The sequence below is a fragment of the Ochotona curzoniae genome, unplaced genomic scaffold (genome assembly GCF_017591425.1).
Source record: "Ochotona curzoniae isolate NIBS_2020 unplaced genomic scaffold, NIBS_Ocur_1.0 contig_908, whole genome shotgun sequence".
In the NCBI taxonomy this organism is placed as follows: Eukaryota; Metazoa; Chordata; class Mammalia; order Lagomorpha; family Ochotonidae; genus Ochotona; species Ochotona curzoniae.
This window is the reverse complement of record NW_024466607.1, coordinates 16818392-16838653: the sequence shown is the minus strand read 5'-3', so window position 1 is coordinate 16838653 and position 20262 is coordinate 16818392. Positions and strand designations below refer to the sequence as shown.

The 20262-nt window shown below is 42.2% G+C and overlaps 1 protein-coding gene across 1 annotated transcript in view; it reads right to left on the bottom strand.

The window, feature by feature from the left end:
* The window catches only part of RAD54L2 (RAD54 like 2), a 72387-nt gene that overhangs the window by 29840 nt on the left and 22285 nt on the right, over positions 1-20262 (bottom strand). Inside the window, exon 2 of the mRNA XM_040994556.1 lies at positions 17075-17269. Coding sequence (XP_040850490.1) covers positions 17075-17213 — 139 coding nt within the window. The 5' untranslated portion in view covers positions 17214-17269. The remainder of the gene's footprint in view (positions 1-17074; positions 17270-20262) is intronic.

Genomic DNA, 20262 nt, shown 5'->3' with positions numbered 1-20262 from the left:
CAAACACATCTAGTTCAAACATCAACTTAACAACTCACTAGCTGGCAATCTAAGGCAATCTACTTACAGCTTGCTGAACTTCAGTGGATCTATCTACAAAGGGAGGGTAGTAATACCACAATTCAGAGCTGTTGTGACAAGTAAACTGTGTGCATGCCTAGAATCAAATCTGACCCACGGTCAATGCCAATCAGTCATATTTCCCATCTAGCTTAGCTTCACTAAAATCAGAGTGAATGGGGTTCTAGGCCTCAGAATGCCCAGGAGAAGAGTATCTGAGCAGCTGGCATCCAAATACAACTCACACTTCCTTGTGTGACTAAGCCAGTCTTTTTACCTCTTTCATCCACTGAGAGAATCCTCCTCCCACCATGTCTTAAAAGATTCACTCAACTTGCCAATCATTTGATGAGGGCTTACAGTAGGGTAAGCACTGTCCTAGATGCTCTAAGAGATTTTTGTCAAAAGACTCCTTCCCTGTAAAACGTTTCTATTTCAGGGGACAGGGCAGGTATAAAAACAGACATCAATGTGTAATAACACAGAATGGGCAGGTCAACAGACCTAAAGAATTTAAAGATTTAAGGCATGATTTTTGCAGCCAGAGATAATTAGCTTAATCAAGAATAACTGTTAGTCACAGAAATATGATAGATAAAACTTTATGCAGTAATCAGTCAGGAATTATAAATGGGAAAATGCAAGTAAGGCTTTGAAAGTTAAGCAGAATATCTGAGGGCAATTCCTCAGAGGAGATGAGGGGAGAGATTTATCGCAGAGGACTCAGGATTTGCAGTATCGAATACCAGGAAGGACTGGAATTAGAGTAAAAATATCCATGCACACAGGCCTCTTCACAGCTTACTGATGTATCCTAGTCCACTTAAGTCCCCTAGATACAGGCATTGCACAACCAAAAGGTTTTTCCCAAAAGTAAGAGGAATTAAAAACTAGAATAGATATGCCAAAACTGAAGTGTTCTTGGCAATAGCAATTGGCTCTCAGCAGTAAAAACCCAAGTGGTTTGTATTTTTTGGTGGCTTTTTGTTTGCTTTAACTGAACTACAGATTTTATTTTATTTTGCTTTCATCATTCTTCTACCAAGGCCTTTTTCTGTAATAGGAACTCATCCAGAACACTATTTGTTTTACCCCCTTAATACAGTTTAAATAATGGCAGTCTATTCTCTCTCGTGACCCTGACAGTTTTTTTAAAGTCTAAAACACCTGCGATGGGTCAGAATTTTCTAAACTGTCATCCAATTTGGATTTCTCTGAAGTTTTCTCATAACTAGACTGGGGCTAAGTTTTTCTGGGAGGGACATCACAGAGGTGAAGTGTCCTTCTTATCACATCAAGGTATCTGCTAGCAACATTACTTACACACTGTGATTTTTTCGTTAACATGGTATCTGCATGGCTTCTCCATTGTAAATCACCATGTTTTCCTTTTCATATTCATTAGAGGCAAACCACTAAGCCCAGCTCACATTCAGAGGGAAGAGAATTAAGTTCCACTTCCTAGAATATAGTATTCTAATGGTAGTTCTTTTTTAAGCTTTGTTTTCACATTTATTATTTGGAATTTGCTTGTAAAGAATATATGGGGCCCGGCGCGGTGGCGCAAGTGGTTAAGGTCCTCGCCTTGCACGCCGAGGATCCCATATGGGTGCCGGTTCTGATCCTGGCGGCCCCGCTTCCCATCCAGCTCCCTGCCTGTGGCCCGGGAAGGCAGTCGAGGATGGCCCAAAGCTTTGGGACCCTGCACCCACGTGGGAGACCCGGAGGAGGCTCCTGGCTTCGGATCGGCATAGCATCAGCCGTTGCACTCACTTGGGGAGTGAATCATCAGACAGAAGATCTTCCTCTCTGTCTCTCTCTGTATATCCGCCTTTCCAATAAAAATAAAATAAATCTTAAAAAAAAAAAAGAATATATGCCCTACTTATTTATTCTAAGATCATTTTATACTAGTCTGGACAAATCACAATAGAGCTGTTTTACCAGTCAGTGTCTAAATCAAGGAATCAGGAGTGGTGCAAATATACTGTTATTGAGCATCTTCTGGGTAGTTTCATATGACCTCCTCCTTGCCCTATTCATTCCAGGTTTCTAGGGTTTCTTCCTTTCTTATTGATGCCAGATTCTAGAATGCCATGGAGTAGGAAACAAGTGATTCCTAAGACATAAAAGGGTATAAGGGTTAAGTCAGACACTAGGGCCAGACTGTTCAGGTGTGAGTTCCAGGTTTGCTCCTATTATACCTTTCTATCCATAAATTATAAAAAAAGGAAATAGCAGATGTTAGCGCTGTGGCACAGGAGGCAAAGACACCACCTATAATGCCAGCATCTAATATGCACACTGCTTCAGGACTGGGCTGCTCCACTTCCAACTTAGCTCCCTGCTAATGTGCGTGGGAAAGCAGTGAGAGCTGCCCAAGTGTTTGGGCTCTTTCAGCCATTTGGGAGACCCAGAAGAAGCTCCTGGCTCCTAGTCTGTGTGTGGCCCAGCCCAGGTGGTTGATGCCATGTGGAGAGTAAACCAGCAGATAGAAGACATATCTTCGTGTCTCTTTTCTCTTTGTAAATATTTCAAAAAACATAAAATAAATAAATCTTTTTCTTTAAAAAAAAAAAAAAAAAGATTTATTTTTACCAGAAAGATTTACAGAAGAGGAGTCAGAAAGATCTGCCCACTGGTTTATAACTCAAGTGACCATAACAGCTGGAGCTGAGACAATCCAAAGCCAGGAGCCTCTTCCGAATCACCCATGCAAGTACAGAGTTCCAAGGCTTTTGGCTGCCCTCGACTGCTTTCCCATCTATAAGTAGGGAGACGGAAGGGAAGTGGAGCATACAGGATACAAATCAGCATCCATTTGAGGATCTGGTACATGCAAGGTGAGGACTAATAGCATCTTCCCTGGCCCACATATCAAGAGAAACTGGAGAGCTCAGGAAAGCTTTGCTTTTTGAAGATGAATGAGGGAATTGCCCAGGAGGGCATGAGTCAAAGAATGCTCATAATGGGACAATGCCACATTAAAAGATGCTCAAGAAGTTGAGATGCTGCTCTATTATCAACGATCTGCAGCAGGCCTTTCCGAAAGGGCCTCCTAAAGAGGGCAAAGAGCAAGATGGCAAGAAACATTAGGCATGCAGTAGAAACCTCAACTCAGGAACAGGTGCTACTGCTCAGACAAACCAAGATACCATTGCTTGTGTGTTCAGCAAAACAGAACTAAAAAAGAAGATTCAGGGTCTGGCATGGTAGCCTAGCAGCTTGAGTCTCGCCTTGCACACATCAGGATCCTATATGGGTGCCTGTTCCAGTCCCAGCGGCCTGGCTTCTGATTCAGCTCCCTGCTTGTGGCCTGGGAAAGCAGTTGAGAATGGCCCAAAGCCTTTGGTCCCTACACTTACGTGGGAGACCTGGAAGAATTTCTGGGCTCCTGGCTTCAGACTGGTTCAGCTCTAGTCGTTGTGGCTGCTTGGAGAGTGGAAGATCTTCCTCTCTGTCTCTCTTCCTCTCTGTATATCTGACTTTCCAATTAAAAAAAAAAAAAGATTCAAAGTAGAGCACACTAGTAGAACACACTGCCTGACAAGCTGCTCTCCCAAATTCACTACCTACTTTTTAAAAAAACATCTGTTTTTATTTGAAAAGCAGATTTACAGAGTGGAGAGACAGAACGATCTTTCACCTGCTGGTTCACTCCTCAAATGGCTGCAGCAGAGCTGATCCAAAGCCAGGAACCAGGATTCTCCTCTGTCTCCCAAGTAGGTGCAGGGTCCCTAAAGCTGTGAACCATCCACTACTGTTTTCACAGGCCACAAGCAGGGAGGTGGATGACAAATGGAACAGCCAGGACATGAACCAGCACCCATATAGGATCCCAGCACTTGAAGGGGGAAAAATTACCCAATTGAGCCATTGAACTGGGCATAACAACAAGATTTTTCATCCGTTGGTTTGCTCCCCAATGGTCATAATAGCTGGAGCTGGGCTGCTCTGAAGCTAGGAGCCTGGCGCTTGTTCTTCTGGGTCTCTCACTTTGGTACAGAGGCCAAAGCACTAGGGCCATTTTCTACTGTCTTCCCATAAGCATTAACAGGGAGCTGGATTGGAAATGGAGCAGCTAAAATTGGAACTGCTGCCCAAATGGGATGCCAGCACTGCAGTCAGAGGTTTAACCTACTATACCATGGCACAGGTCCCCACTACCGTCTTAAAACAGTCCTAATTTCCATCTGAAATACTACAAGATGAAGAGCTACTAATTGTTTTCCTTCCTTGAAAATAAAAAATTACCATTCCTTTAAGCACCACCCCTCCTCCCCAAAAGCTAACATTTTCATAAGTACTACGGTAACCTTCTTCGTTCTAACTCACAGACCTGAGTTCCTTCCTCCTAAAAGTGGTCATCAAATTCCAGCTTTTAAACAAATAACTGCTGAAAAGCGGATTCCCAAGAAGGGTATCTGTTGCTACCACCCCTGCAGCTTGTACTACACACTAACTACACTGGGATGGCCCATTTCCACATCATGTTTTGCTAGGTCCTGTCGTCTATGTGAACTTTGAAATTCTCCCTGTCCTTTTTAATTTTGTTACGTTTCTATTTCACAAGCAAATTCATTGAGCAACCATTTGGAAGAACAGCTGGAAGGAAGGAAGGTTAGAAAGCAGGCAGAGGGCCCAGTGTGATGGCTCAGTGCCTAAAATCCTCTCCTTGCATGCACCAAGATCACATATAGGCGCTGGTTCGTGTCCTGGCTGCTCTACTTCCCATCCAGCTCTCTGTTTGTAACCTGGGAATGCAACAGAGGATGACTCAAGGCCTTGGGACCCTGCACCCAAGTGGGCGACCCGGAAGAAGCTCCTGCTTTGGATCAGCTCAGTTCTGGTCGTTGCAGCCACTTGGGGAGTGAACCAGCAGATGAAAGAGCTTTCTCTCTGTATCTCCTTCTCTCTGTAAATCTCATTCTAATAAAAAAGAAAAGAAAACGAAAGAAAGCAGACAGAGAGGTCAGTCAGTGTAAGAAGGGCACGTAAACCTTAAAGGGGTAGAGCAGAGGTTTGAAATGGATCTGTCTCAGGGTGTCAACTGTTTTATTTCCTTGTTCTGTCTTCTGCCTCAAAGAGTAAGACAACTGTACTAGGAGAAAGAACAGAACCAACTGGCTTTTCAACATCTCAGACAAATCTACCATCAAACACTCATTCTAAGTTATGAGGTCTGGCTGTGAACGCCTGTAACTGGCATAGCAATAAATGTCAAATGCAGTAGCAATTTTTAAAATTATCAGTCATAGGGCCAGTGCAGTTGCAAAGCATGCTAATTCCCTGCCTACTGCACCAGCATCATATAAGTAGTTTCAGTTCCAACTGCTCCACTCCACTTCTGATCCAGCTCCCGGCTAATAGCTTGGGACAGCATCAGAGATGGCTAAGCCCTTGGTCCTCTGAACCCACACGGGATACCTGGAAGACATTTCTGGATCCCAGCTTCAAACCAGCATAGCTTTGCCACTGAAAGCATGTGTGGGAATGAACCAACACATGGAATAGCTCTCTCTCATTTTCTTGCTATAACTTTTTCAAATCAAAATAAATAAACCTTTAAAAAAAATGATCAGATACAGAATTTTCATTTAAACTTGGTTCAGACATAGGTTCCCTCCTTTTATGGAGGATACAGGTCTGTATTAGCTCCTTAGCAACCAACATCCTTGAATGAACCCTTGTCTTTGGCTTCAAAAACTAACTCTTGCTTGTTAAAGAGCTTAATTTAAACATATATTCATATTTACAGCTCACTGGTATGCAAGACAGCATTTTACAAGTGTGTCATTATTTCCAGTTTGTGGGCTGGCCTGCAGTTCCAGTATCCCATTTGGGTACTCAGTCTCAGATCCAGCTCCCTACTAATGTGCCTAGCAAAGCAATGACAGATGGCTCAAGTCCTTGAATCCCTACACCCAAGTGGGAGACCCGGAAGAAGCTCCTGGCCCCTGCCTTCAGCTTGGCCCAGTCCCAGCTGTTGCAGTCATTTAGAGAATGAAAACGCAGATGAATGACTTCTCTGTCTCTCTCAAACTAAAAAAAAAAAAAAAAAGACAAATCTTCTCTAAGATGAAACTTTACATTACAGTGTTTTGTACCTTCTGACTACTAAATCATGCAAATTCACAACTTAAACAAAATAATTTAACTTTCAAAAAGTTGTCCAGATTCCATAATATAACTCACCAAACAGCCACTGAGATAAAAGAGGGGAAAATGTGTGCTTTGACAGATAACTAACGTAAATTAGTATTGGCCAAGCTTGCGGGTTAATTACTATTAACTGCCCTCATTCAGATCACAGAGACAGATCTGGGTGTAAATACCCCTGAACTTTCTCCTTCACGTGAGTCGGTTGTGAGCAGTAATCATCAGTTATATAAGCACCAAAGAACACTTACATAAGCTCCTTGGGAATGAGTTATGAACACCACCACCACAAATCTGACTGAGCAAACAGCAGTTTTCAAAAAAGAAAAACTTACACAGCTCAATGAGGGTACTAGCACAAAGCTCAAGGGAAGTATCTTGTAGCTTCAGGTTCACTCCCGAATTCCTGCAGCAGCCAGGAGCCAGTAACTCCAGGTGTCTCCTGGGGATGGGAGGGGCTCAAGCACCGGAACCATCATATGTTCCCTCTCAAGGTGAGCCATGCCAAGAAATTGCCTTGGATGTGGAGGTGGGACTCAAGCCCAGGTACCCTGATATAGAATGTGGGTATTTCTTAAGCTATGGCTTAATCCACTAGGTGTCATGGACCTGTTCAATGGATGACTAAGAAATGGCCCTATTTTTCTTTTTGATTTATTTGTGGCACCATACCACAGCTGAAGTAATAAGCAGAGTTTTAATGCCCAGGAATCAACACTCTTTCTCTGTAAAGAACTAGATAATATTTAGCCTATAAGGTCTCTGCCATAGCCACCACTGCCATTGCAACTCAAAAACATACATAAATAAGCAAAACAAAAAGAACACAGCTGCGTTCCAACACTTTATTCACAAAAATAATTTTTGAAAGAAAGTTGACATGTTCACATTTCTGATTTCTGATTAACTACTCAACTACAGCAGGAAACAGGCTGGTACTGGCATAAAGGCAAACATAAAGATCAACAAAGTAGCGCAAAATAAATCCTTTCTAGATATGCTCAAATGATTTTCATCAAGGTGCCAAGATTATTCAATACAGAAGGGAAATTTCTTCACTGGTACTGGGGAAATTGGATATTCACATGCAGAAGTGTTAATTTCTTTTGCCTCCAACCCAAGACTGCAATAAGCAAGCCACATCAGAGGTCTTTATTTCAGTGTGGTGGGGGTAACCACGGGCAGGAAGAAAGTGGGAGCAGAGAGCATGTGTGAGAGAGCAAAGGGAAAAGGAACCTTTATATTCTCAAGATGGGTATAGGGAGTGCAGGGTCAGAGACCGGCAAATGCAGCTGTAGGGGGACAGCAGGGATAAATGTCTCAGGAGATTGGTGGAGCACACTGCTTTAACCTGAACATCATTAAGCTTACTTAGGCTAGCGGGCCTTAAGGGGGCCAGGACCTAGGAGATTTATAAGTAGGGCTGGGTAGTCAGGCATTCAAGGCAGTCAAGGTGGCCCTTGGCACTGAGTCCCAGGACAACAGATCAGTCTTGGGCCACTGTTTCAATCGCTCCTTACAAGAATGAAGTTCTAGAAATTAATTCAAAATGAATCCATGACTTAAATTTAAGATAAAATTACAAAACTCTAAGAAACAGAAAAGGAAAAAAGATGGGTTTTCCTAGGCATTGAATTTTTAACAGTTTCTAGAAAACAATATCGAAAACACAAGAAAACAAAATAAAACCTAAACAGAAGAAAGCTACATCTCGTGTGTGTGTGTGTGTGTGTGTGTGTGTGTGTGTGTGTGTGTGTGTGTGAGTAAAATCCAAATTACCTTTAGATACAAAAAATAAATTTGGGAAAAGAGGAAAAAATAAAAGGCAGAGTGGGTGCCAGGAAATATGATCTATTCAAAGTAAGAAATTTAGGCAATTGCTAGCAACACAAAAGGAACTTAATAACTTTTTAATTTCAAGGTTCTTCAAAAATATTTTTTAAAAGCTGGTGTTGTGGAGAAATCAGAGAATACACACATGCAAAAAGGAAGAGACACACTATCCCTCTGAATTAGCAATTCCATTTCCAGGTTTAGACCCAAAAGAATTAAAGGCAGGAATTCTAACAGATATGGTACACCAATGTTCATAATAACATCATAAACAATCCAAATGTCTACTAATGGATGACAAGGGCATAACATAAACACTTGATGCAGGTGAACTGTACACTTTTAAATGGTTAAAATGGTCATTTTATGGTATATCAGTACCTCAAAAACTCATGGAAACTGGAATTAAAAAGTGAACTTATTTGCTGCAAAAAAATCTGAAATCCATGTTTTTTTTCATAATATGCACTTTCCAAAAAATCTTTTTAATCCATATATTTCTTTTTAAAGTACCCTTGTATTTTAACTAAACATACAAAAGAAGTTGGCTTAGTCATTATGCTAAGAGAAAAAGTCACATATTGTATGATTCCATTTATACAAAATGCCCAGAATAGATGAATCTTTAGAGGGGGGAAAAGTAGTCTAGTGGTTGTCAGGGAATGGAAATGCAAACAGGGAGTATTGGGAGTGATTGGATTGGTTATAAGTAATGAGGTTTCTTTTTGTGCTGAAAAAAATATTTCAGAATTAGATCATGATGATGATGTAAAAATCAATATACTTTTTAAAAAATCAGTGAATTATATACTATGATATTGAATTTCATTAATTTATGAACTATATCTCAATAAAAAACTATGTAGTTTTTAAAAGCTGGTTTAGTGTTACTGCTTCCAAACTAAAAAGGTATGTATAAACTAAAAAATCAGGTTTTTTTAAGACAAAAAAGGGAGAAAAGTCTAAAAAAAAGAATAGATGACTTAGAGCAAACAAATTATTGTACCAAGAATAATTACAAATTCACTTTCAAATTAAAAACAAAAACACAATCCTTTTGAGGGCACTGAAGATAAGGTAACATAACCAGGGTGGAAGGGACAAGATTTCAGAGGAAAAATCAAGAAGAGGTAATCCAGCATTCTGCAAGAAGCTCTAAGCCATTCAAACACAGGGATCTTTTTGAGAGGCAAAGAAACTAAAAAGCTTGAAGGCTTCATGAGGCTAAAAAGACAAAAACTGAAGACATAAGGATCCAAGATTCTGTGAAAAAGATAGGCAGGACTGAACCAAAAACTCAGTCTATTTTCTGTTCAAGTCCTCTACTGCATCCCAAAGCTGAGTGAGATGAGGTTACAAAACTAAAACTACCAGTGTAAAGCAGAAAGGCACTTATGCAAACTCAAGGTGTAAAGCAGACAAAGTTAGAATGTAGGTTCTGGGGAAATGGTAGGCCCAGACAACACTGGGCTCCTAGCAGGATCCTGTGGATGGTTATACTCTAGGAGCAGAGAAGTAAAAAATGCCTTGTTAACTGCAATCCAACATCCATTCAGCTCTGTTTAACTTGATTAAGGAGATCCCAAATGGGTACCAGTTTGTCTCCTGACTGCCCCACGTCCTGTCCAGCTCCCTGTTTGTGGCCTGTGAAAGATCTTCCGTCCGTCCAATGGTTTGCTTCCCAAATGGCCACAACAGCCGGAGCTGAGCCAATCCGAAGCCAGAAGCCAGAAGCCAGGAGCTTTGTCCAGGTCTCCCACATAGGTGCAGGGTCCCAAAGCTTTGGGCTGTCCTCGACTGCTTTCCCAGGCCACAAGCTGGGAGCTAGATGGGAAACGGGGCCGCTGGGATTAGAACCAGCACCCATATGGGATCCCGGCGTGTTCAAGGCAAGGATTTTAACCACTACATATCGTGCCGGGCCCAAAAACAAATAAATTTTGAATGGCCTACACACTGACTAGTAAGTAAGAGGTGATAAGTTGTTTTCTGGCTGTCTAAAGTGACTGAAGCATGGGAGAAATTAAAATAGAATTAAAAACCTAAGCATATTATTCCAGGAAATTTCAGAAAACAGTGCTTCTTCCTCTACTTGTCATTAGATGTTATAAGGATATAAATAATATCTAAAAATTTAAAAACACTAATAAAACTTTTTTTTAAAATGCTACAAGGAGCAAAAATGGTTCGGGATGCTAAAGTTATCTGCTATTATACAGCCAAAAACGGGTTTCAAGGTTGGAACTACTACAAGGACCATGTCAATTCCTGCCGGGTTTCTTATTCTTTTGGAAAGGCTGTAACTGGCAGTTTCCTTCAAACAAACTCAGGTTCCTAGCAATTCCCTAGCATCTCGAGTGGGCCGGTGAGCTGCAAGTTGGAGAAGCAAATTATGTCTCCATATCCCAATATGAGATCTTTTAAATGAATAAAGAAAAAAGCCTGTATGCAACCTCAAGGGATTGTGAGCCTCTCTGGGGGTTCAAAGTCCCCAGGGCTGTTCAGAGACACATCCTTCTCCCTCCAAGAAATACATTTTAACTGGTATCAGTAGCATGGAATAACACACAAACTTTTCCACAACATACAAACTCCACTAGAGGCCCACATAAGGGCAACCACAATAATTAAGGGGAAACTATGGAGTGCACACACATGCTGCCCCTTTTAAAGAGGGAATGGAGAAAGAGAAACACCAACACTCAGCTGCTTTTACTTGAGAGGACTTGGGTACACACACTAAAGTGATAATCTTCTGAAATTCATTACTGTTTTTGTTAACTTAAAAGAGTAGTAGACAGTAACGGTTCTATAAGCAAACAAAATCATGCTGTAACCTGTATAGGAAGGAAAAAATAAACAGAACTTTATTTGTTTTTCCATTCTATTGGTGAACACTTTGAAGCACCAGGACTGTAACACACACACACACACACACACACACACACACACAATCCAAGCACACATCACACACAATATTCCCAAATGGATTCAGTAGTTGTTGAGGCTGTAAACAAAGATTAGGGTTTCATAAGCATCAGACTTCAAAGCTGATGCCATGTGAAGCCCAGGAGGCAAGGCAGAAGTCAAGTCACTTTCATAAAACCCCAAAGTTAGCACACACTGCTATAGTATGTAACTTCCTCCACTAAATGCACTTAAATATAACTGAAATTTTAAAATGACCCTTTCAGGCACTTTGATAACAAATTATTTTGGGCTAACAAAGAGGGCAGATTTGAGGAACACATGCTGAAAAAGCACAGCTCTATTATTAGTTCCCATAGCCCAGCCTAAGACCAAATCAGTTGAAATCACATCTTAGCAAAAACAATACACATGTCATGAGCCTCAGGAACCATCTTACCAGTGAAACCTTAAATGTTAATTCTGTGAACACAGTGGCCTGGAAAGCACACTGAAATATGAAAGGTCATAGTAAAGCTAAACCAACAAACCTTTTCATTGGTGTACAGAAAATTCACAGAAAATATGCATCTATTAGGAGCCTATTACAGCATTGGTTTATGTCGCTTCCTGATGGGTGAAAAGAACACAACTAAAAGAAAAGTGGCTAGAATATAAACACAAAGTCTCTTGAGTTAGGAAAGCATTCCAACAGTTGATTCTCCCAAAGCTTGCTTTCTACAACACAGCTTCTCTGTGGATGTTTACCATTTTTCTTTACCATTCAGAAAAAAAAAAATCTCATCCTTGTCTCATCTCATGTCTAATACGATTTTTTTTAAAGATTTATTTTATTTGGGCCCAGCACACCAGCCTAGTGGCTAAGGTCCTTGCTTGCACACACTAGGATCCCATACGGCACCGGTTCATGTCCTAGCTGCTCCACTTCCCATCCAGCTCCCTGCTTGTGGTCTGGGAGAGCAGTCAAGGATTGCCCAAAGCTTTGGGACCCGGCACCCGTACAGAGACCCAGAGAATGCTCCTAGCTTTGAATAAGCTTAACTCCAGCCATTGCAGTCATTTAGGGAGTAAAAAAGCAGATGGAAAATCTTTCCATTTTGCCTTCTCTCTGGAAATCTGGCTTTGAAATAAATAATTTTTTTAAAAATTCATTTTATTTTTATTTGAAAGGTAAACTTACAAAAAGAAAGAGAGACAGAGAGAGAAAGGTCTTCCATCTGCTGCTTTACTCCCTGAAAGGCCAATGGATGGAGCTGAACCAATCCAAAGCCAGGAGCCAGGAGCCTCTCCTGGGTCTTGTATGTGGGTGTAAGGGCGAAGGACTTGGGGCATCATCTACTGCTTTCTCAGGCCACAAGGAGGGAGCTGGATGGTAAGCAGACTATCCCGGGCACAAACCAGTGCCAATATGGGATCTCAGTATGTGCAGGAGGATGAGCCTGTTGAGCTACCATGCCAGCTCCTAATCATGGAGTCTCACCTTACAGAGTATATTTAAACATGTCATTCAGCTTTCCTCCATACCATTGCTGCTACCTGGTCTGGAGCTCAGCTTCACTGTCTCACTGACTCCTCAATGGCTCTCCCTCCAATCCACACTGTAGAAAGTGAGCTTTCATTCACCCAGAATTTTCCCTTCTGCCCTGAGAATAAAATTCCAAAAGTTTAATTTCTTTTCTGATTGTTCATCTCCAGCCTTTTCTCTGATCACCAAGTATTTCCTTCCAACTATCTTTGCCCAGACACCCTCTGTTCCATACTTCACCATCTCAAAAGCACAGTGTTGTCAAGGTTTTCTGGGCTTTTCCTTATGCTGTGTCCCACTCTCTCTACTTCTTAATTTACCACAGTTAGAAATCAAATTCTAATAATTTAATTTTACCTAATGCTCTTTCAAATCTTAGTTTAATGGTTAGTCTTTGTGAAACTTTTTTTTTTAAGATTTATTTTTATTGGAAAGTCAGATATACAGAGAGGAGAGACAGAGAGGAAGACCTCCTGTCCCCTGGTTCACACACCAAGCAGCTGAGCCGACCCAAAGCCAGGATCTAAAGCCAAAGCCAGCTAGGAACCTCCTCTGGGTCTCCCATGTGGGTGCAGAGTCCCAAGACCCTGGGCCTTCCTCGACGGAAAAGCCTTCTCTTTTATTTCAGCTATACTGTAGTATATAGATGTATGGCCTATGGTTGCTGAGCTACAGTATCCACCAATGAATCCGCAGAGCAAAAGTCATAGCTACTGCTGTCTCTCATTATGCTATCTCAGAAACTTCATTCAAAATTAGATATATTCAAAGTACACCAAATTCAAAACAAATGTAAATTCAAAGCAAACATATTCTAAACTGAACCAAGGAAAACTGGAAGAGTTAAAAAAAAAAAAACAACTCAAAAAATATGTTATAGACCTTCTCTTTGGGAAAGTTAGTGGGTAACCCTCAAATGAGGGCAGGTAAACAGTTGCTACCAAGCAAGGTGGGAACAAGACAGATACAAAATTACACCACATTTTCAGAACCAGCCAGGGGAGATTCTAACTAAATAGCTAACAGTTTAGTAAACACTGCTGCCAGGGGGAGAAAAAAAAGGGAAGCTGTCATTTCCTCAACAAGGGTGAAGTGGAAACAGGGCAGAGATGTCTGGACCAGATAAAGAAAGAAAATTGATTCTTAAGTCAAATGGCAGCTACAGTGATGAATGAGTGCTGAAGGTAGTAACAAGAGCAAAGAAGCAAGACCAATGGTAGACTCTGGAGAACAGCACAAGTGCTTCTTCCAAGGCTATTTCTGATCCAAGTAATGATGCTTTGAATGCAATGTGCAGTTCTACTAAAGTGGTTTACTACGAACATGGAAAAGCTCTATTCCTGTCTGCAGAAGCTTACAAACAACTAAATCCTATGCCAAGAAAGAATGGCATCAATAGAGAAACCCTGTGGTTAAACAGATGACCTGACATACTGAAGGTTAAAAGAAAAAAACCCTTGAGGCTTGAATGATGGTTCAAATGGTTAATCTTCCACTTGCAAGTGCAGACATCCCATATGGGTGCTGTACCCCTGCTGCTCCACTTCCCATCCACCTCCCTGTTTGCGAGCAGGGAAAGCAGAGAACTTGGGCCCCTACATCCATGTGAAAGATCTGAAAGTGGCTCCTGGCTCCTGGCTTGAAGTCAGCTCAGCTTCAGCTGTTGTGACCATCTGAGGAATGAATCAGCATATGGAAGATCTTTCTCTCTGTAAATCTCTCTTTCCAATAAAATAAATACACAAATCATTAAAAACAAACAAAAAGAATAAGCCCTGAGGCAATGCCTGGTCTTCCTTTTTTTTTTTTTTTTTTTTTTACTTGAAAGGCAGATTTACAGAGAGGAGAAAGATCTTCTGTCTGCTGGTTTACTCCCTATGTGGTTGCATTGGCTGGAGCTAAGCTGATCTGAAGCCAGGAGCCAGAGACAGGAGCTTCCTCTGGGTCTCCCATATGAATCCCAAGGCATTGGGCAGTCCTTGACTGCTTTCCTAGGCCATAAGCAGGGAGCTAGATAGGAAGTGGAGCATATGGGACATGAAGCAGTGCCCAAATGGGATCCCAGCATTTGCAAAGCGAGGATTAATGCATTGAGTCATCATGCTGGGCCCCAGCGTAATTGCTAAGATGCTATTTGGGACATCAGCAACCAGTATTTAAGTTTCTGGGTTCAACTTGTGGCTCTGTACCTGATTCTATCTTCTTACTAAGGTGCTCCCTGGTAGAAAGCAATAATGACTCAAGTATTTAGATTTCTGCTACCCTCCAGGAGAGATGTGGATTGAATGAATTCCTACTTCCTGGCTTCAGCCTGGCTCAGTCTCAGCTGCTGCATTTGGGGAATAATCTGAAGATGACAGCTCTCTGTTTTCCTGTCTCTCAAATAAATTTGGGAAAAAAAAGAAAAAGGAAAAAAAAAATACCTTTTTAATGAACAAAAGAAAACTGCTATGGCTATTCCAGCTGGGAGAACCAATGGGGCACAGCAGGGCCTTGAATCTCATGGACAAGATTTGCCAGTCCCTCCAAGTATTGCAATGACTGTCTTAGCTGAGAAGTGTACGGGGCATGGTGAGGCCAACAGAAGGCTGCTCATTCTTCCATATCCAATTGGCTTTGTATACCTCGGAATCTACGATCTCAGGGGCCATACCCCATGGGTGTGAATACTGACCTTGTGCATGCATCACACGTTGGGCTCCTTTGTAGACTCTAGTGCAAAGGAGAGGAACTTACCCAGTTGCACAAGAAAGATAAATCTGCCTATTCCAGCAAATTATTTGAAGACTTCAAACACTTCTCTAAAAGGCAAAAAGAAGATCCGGAGCAATAGCCTAGTGGCTAAAGGCCTTGCCTTGCAGGTGCCAGGATCCCATGTGGGTGCTGATTTGTGTCCTGGATGCTCTTTTTCTCATCTAGCTCCCTCTTTGTGGCCTAGGAAAGCAGTAAGAAATGGACCAAAACCTTGGGACCATGCATTTGCAAGGGAGACCCAAAAGAGATTCCTGGCTCCTGACTTTGAATCGGCTTAGCTTTGGATGTTAGTCACTTGGTGAGTGAACCAGTGGATGGAGGATCTTTCTCTTTCCCTCCGTAAATCTGCCTTTCCAATAAAAATAGATAAGCTTTGAAAAAAAAAAAAAGCAAAAAGAATCCAGCATCTTTTCAGAGTAATGAGGATCATTTAGGGGACACGAACATCAGCGCTGACTGGAAATTCTATAGCTTGTGAGATGGGCACCTTAGATGAGGCAAGGTCTATGTCTCTAATCAGCAGGAAATAGTACAGGAGATAAATCTGTACCCTTCAGCAACCCTTATGATTAACAGTTGGAAATCTCTGAGAGGGGAATGAAATGGGATAAGTAGCTAGCTTATAGTCAAAAGTTGGAAGCCATACCACGACTATGTAATCCTTTCTGCCTATATAATCAAATGTCCCTTTTTCCAGGGACTTTGGGGTATGATCAGGTCACCACTCTTCATTCCATAAGAAGCCCAGCAATAGAGAGGTGCTCTCTTTCCCTCGACACAAGACGGAAGGTTTCAACCACCTGTGGAAGATGGAATCAAAATAGAGCATGTCCATAAAACAGGCTGGTCAAATCAGTTATTCTGTAGATCCAGATCATATTCCACCTGTCTGCATCAAACAGGCCAACAGGCTGCAACAGCTCAGTTCTGTGAGACTTGTACCAATTCCCTGCTAACAGTCTGAGGGAAGCAGCAGACGACCATCTGGTCTGAGCATGTGGACCCCTAGCACTAATGTGGAAGACCTGGATAGAGCTCCAGGCTCCTGGCTCCTGGCTTTGGCTTGGCCCAACCTGGTCAATGTGGATATTTGCAAGGTGGGCCAGAGGACAGAAGTTCCCTCTGCTTCTCTCTCCTTCCCTTTTCTCCCTCTCTTATTCTTAAAAAATAAGAAATTAAAATTAATAATAAAAAAAAGCCCAATATCATTTGGAGAAGTTAGGAACAAAGTAAGCTGAGCAAACCAAATAGGAGTCTTGAGGCAACCTACCAGCTATGGAGATATAGCCACTTCCCAATAGGAGCAGTTTATAATCACAAGTAGCCAGGAGGAAGAGCAATAATGTGTAAGATGCAGTAAACTCTCTCAGGTTGTGGATGTGAGATTTTCTACCAGGACAATTCCCTCAGAACAGAGCCAGATATCATTTCAGAAAACTCAAAAGACTAATCAGTTACCCTACATCTGCCAGAAGGTCCCAACCCCCAGGTTGCAAAGCCATAACACAGAGATCCTACCATTGATTCTTCCATGACTGAGGCAACCCTGCTCCATTCTCAGGTCTCTGGACTAGAGCCTAGACATCTGTAAGAAAAGAGCTAAATTCTAAAGATTAATCCATTCCTAAAACAAGGTTTTTGCGGAGAAACAACAACCCTCCATTTTCTAGGATTCAGCATGAGTCCATTGTTGCTAAGACTGTAGTCTGTGTCTTCTGACTGTGTACCTACAAAATTCAAGTGAAAACACCATATTCTCAACAAAAATTCCACCAGAGGAAAGGACAGGACCTTACCACTCACAGAGCCACTCACCATCCAGCAGGTCTTCCTCGTCATCCCTATCGTGCTCTTCTGCTGCCACCTCCTCCTCCTCCTCCTCCTCTTCCGCATCCTCCAGCTCCACGTCCGGGTCCAGGTCTGGATCGCTCCCTGAGGCGGATTCGTCTGACATGGCTCCCAGAGGTCCTCAGTGGGCATTACCGACTCATGGTCCACTGTAGGGGTCTCCTAGGAGCAGAAGAGACAACAGAATCACTGAGAGCTTTCTTTAGGAACACAAATATTTCAAGATGCAGAAAAAGAATCCCCTGGAGCTTTTTTAACAAGAAAAGCTAACCATATCCAAATCTCAGCCTTCCCTATGAGCATACTGCTTTGAGACAGGTTCTATCTTGAGACAGATTCGACTCAGCTCAAGCTTCCCATGGCTGTTCTGACAAGAAAAGACCTTAAAGTAACAACAATTAAGTTATATTTCTTATAATTCCCATTTGCTCATTTTTTCCTGCAACAACTGCTTCCTAGGCATCACCTCTCCTTACCTATCTGTGTATGTACAGACAATTACAGGTGCTGCTTAGGCTTTGATGACACAGGAGGAAGAAAAACATCACAGAGGGATTGCCAGCATCAGTATTTGCCAAAAGTAATTGATCTCATCAAAGGGGTTCTAACTAAGCAGAGGCCAGAAGGAAGCAAGGTGGCATATAACATCTAGTGGGAACGTGCTCCAGGTAGAATGAGCACCAAAGGCATGGTCCTGCAGTGGCAGTGAATGGGAATATGCAGGCAGTAAGAAATGGGTCTCCACCACAGCAGGGCAGAGTCTGACCTTTTAGTACTATAAAGAGATCATTTATTTTTCAATCACCTGCATGAAAGGCTTCCAGTTGCCTGCAGGTTCTTTACCACAGTCACTCCTCCCAAGCTAGTGGGAAATCTCAAAATACCTCTTCAACCATGACTGCTTTCTTTTCTGCCCCTTCCCACTTCCAGCCTTACTTCTCCCAAGAAGGCTTTGCAAACTGCCCCAAACCTCAGGAATAAGTTTCCCTCTTCTGAACATTAATATCATATTGATCATACCATGTATCTTCACCAAAAGCTTCAAATGGGCTACACAGCAAAGTGGTTTGCCTTTAGTCTCACTTCCCAACTTATCCTGAAGCTACAAGCCTGTCCTATCCAGATTACTCATTCACTGACATTCACTTTTTATCTGCGAAATTTACTATGTCTAACACGTGCCAGACAGTGAGCATATGTTTGCCTGCTTCTGTCTCTTTCTGATAACTTTACCTTAATGATAAAATCCCTTCCTGTGTGTGTTGGGGAGAACAAAAAAAAAGATGGTCAGTTAAAAACTAACTCTTATAAAAAAATTATTTTGATAAAGAAGGCAGATTTACAGAGAGAAAGATCTTCCATCTGATGATTCACTCCCCAAGTGGCCATAAAGGTCAAAGCTGAGCCAATCTAAAGCCAGGAGCTTCTTCCAGGTCTCCCACATGGTTGCAGGACCTCAAAGCTTTGGCCCATCCTCTCCTGCTTTCCAAGGCCATAAGCAGGGAGCTGGATGGAAAGTGGAGCAGCCAGGACATGAACCTGCACCCATATGGAGTACTGGCACTTGGAGGTGGAATATTAGCCAATCAAGACATCGTGCCGGGCCCCTATGGGTTCACATCTTCACTACCTGGGCCCGGCATGAGAGCTAACTGTTGATCCCCCCCCTTGCAAGTACTGGGTGCAGGGTCCCAAGGCTTTGGGCCATCCTCTACTGTTTACCTAGGCCACAAGCAGGGAACTGGATATGAAGCGGAGTAGCCGGAACACAAACTGGCACCCACATTGGATCCTGACACATGCAAGGCAAGGATTTAGCTACTGGGTGCAAAACAATATAATTAATGCTGAGCAGACATATTCCAAATTTCTGTAACAGTTACTAGTCTTTGTCTTTGGTTAATTTAGCGGGTGTTAGAAAGCAAGTAGTAAAACAATTAGATTTTTGGCAGTTTGGGAAGTAAAATTTATTATTCAACATGTAGTGAAATATACTGGAAATGACAGAGGATAATTCATCACAACTAACCTCTGTTTGAAAGTCAATGCTCAGCATAATCAACATAATCTCGATTTCACCCTAAATTGTCTGAGATAAAAGCATTTTCCTTGTAGTATACCTGTATAGAGTGGCTTTCAGAATAAAAAATTTTCAAGGTTTTTATTTATTTTTATTGGAAAGTCAGATATACATAGAGGAGGAGACAGAGAGGAAGATTCACTCCTCAAGCAGTCACAACAGCTGGAGCTGAGCCAATCCGAAGCCAGGAGCCTAGGGCTTCTTCCAGGTCTTCCTTGCAGGTGCAGGGTCCCAAGGCTTTGCACCATCTTCTGCTGCTTTCCCAGGCCACAAGCAAGAAGTTGGATGGGAAGCAGGGCTGCTTTCCCGTTATTCCCCCTGCTGGCTCTGCCCCCTCCCTTCCTGGTTCTCCCACATGCCGGTTGGGCACTGTGGTCACATCCATTATAGGCGACCTCACTTTGGCATTCCGTATTGTGCACTGGTTTTTGTCGCGACTGAACCTGGCTTGACCCACACTCTGTTCTGGTGCTCGGATTTGCCAGTGGATGACGTGAACTGATTCAGCCTGGTCTGCCCCCATGCCAAATGTACAAATCCCACATTCTTGATAGACAAAAGCAAACATTTACTAAGCATCCAACAATCATACATAATATTATGATATGGGAGGAAATGACACAGTCCTCTTCAAAACAGTTTCAAATAGAAGATTCTCTAATCCTCCACCTATGTAGCAGACCCAATAAAAGCTCCTGGCTTTAGATTGGTTCAGTTCCAGCCATTGGGGCCATTTACAGAATGAATCAGTGGATGAAAGATCTTTCTTTTTCTCCTTCCCTTTGTAAATCTGCCTTTCCAATAAAATAAATAAATAAATCTTAAAAAAAAAAAAGGGAAGATTCTTTAAAACAATACTGAGCAAGCAGAGGGGATAACAGAGAGATTGGATACCAAGTACCAAAATATACCAACATAGAAAGAGTAAATCCTGTTGTTCTTCAGCACAGTAGGAATGCAATAGTTCACAGTGATTTGGATATGGGGAAGGTAGGAACACTGGGCCAGGACATACCACCCATGCATCAGGGCTGGGGGGGTGGGAGAGGAGAAGGAGGGAGGAATGAGGGCTGCA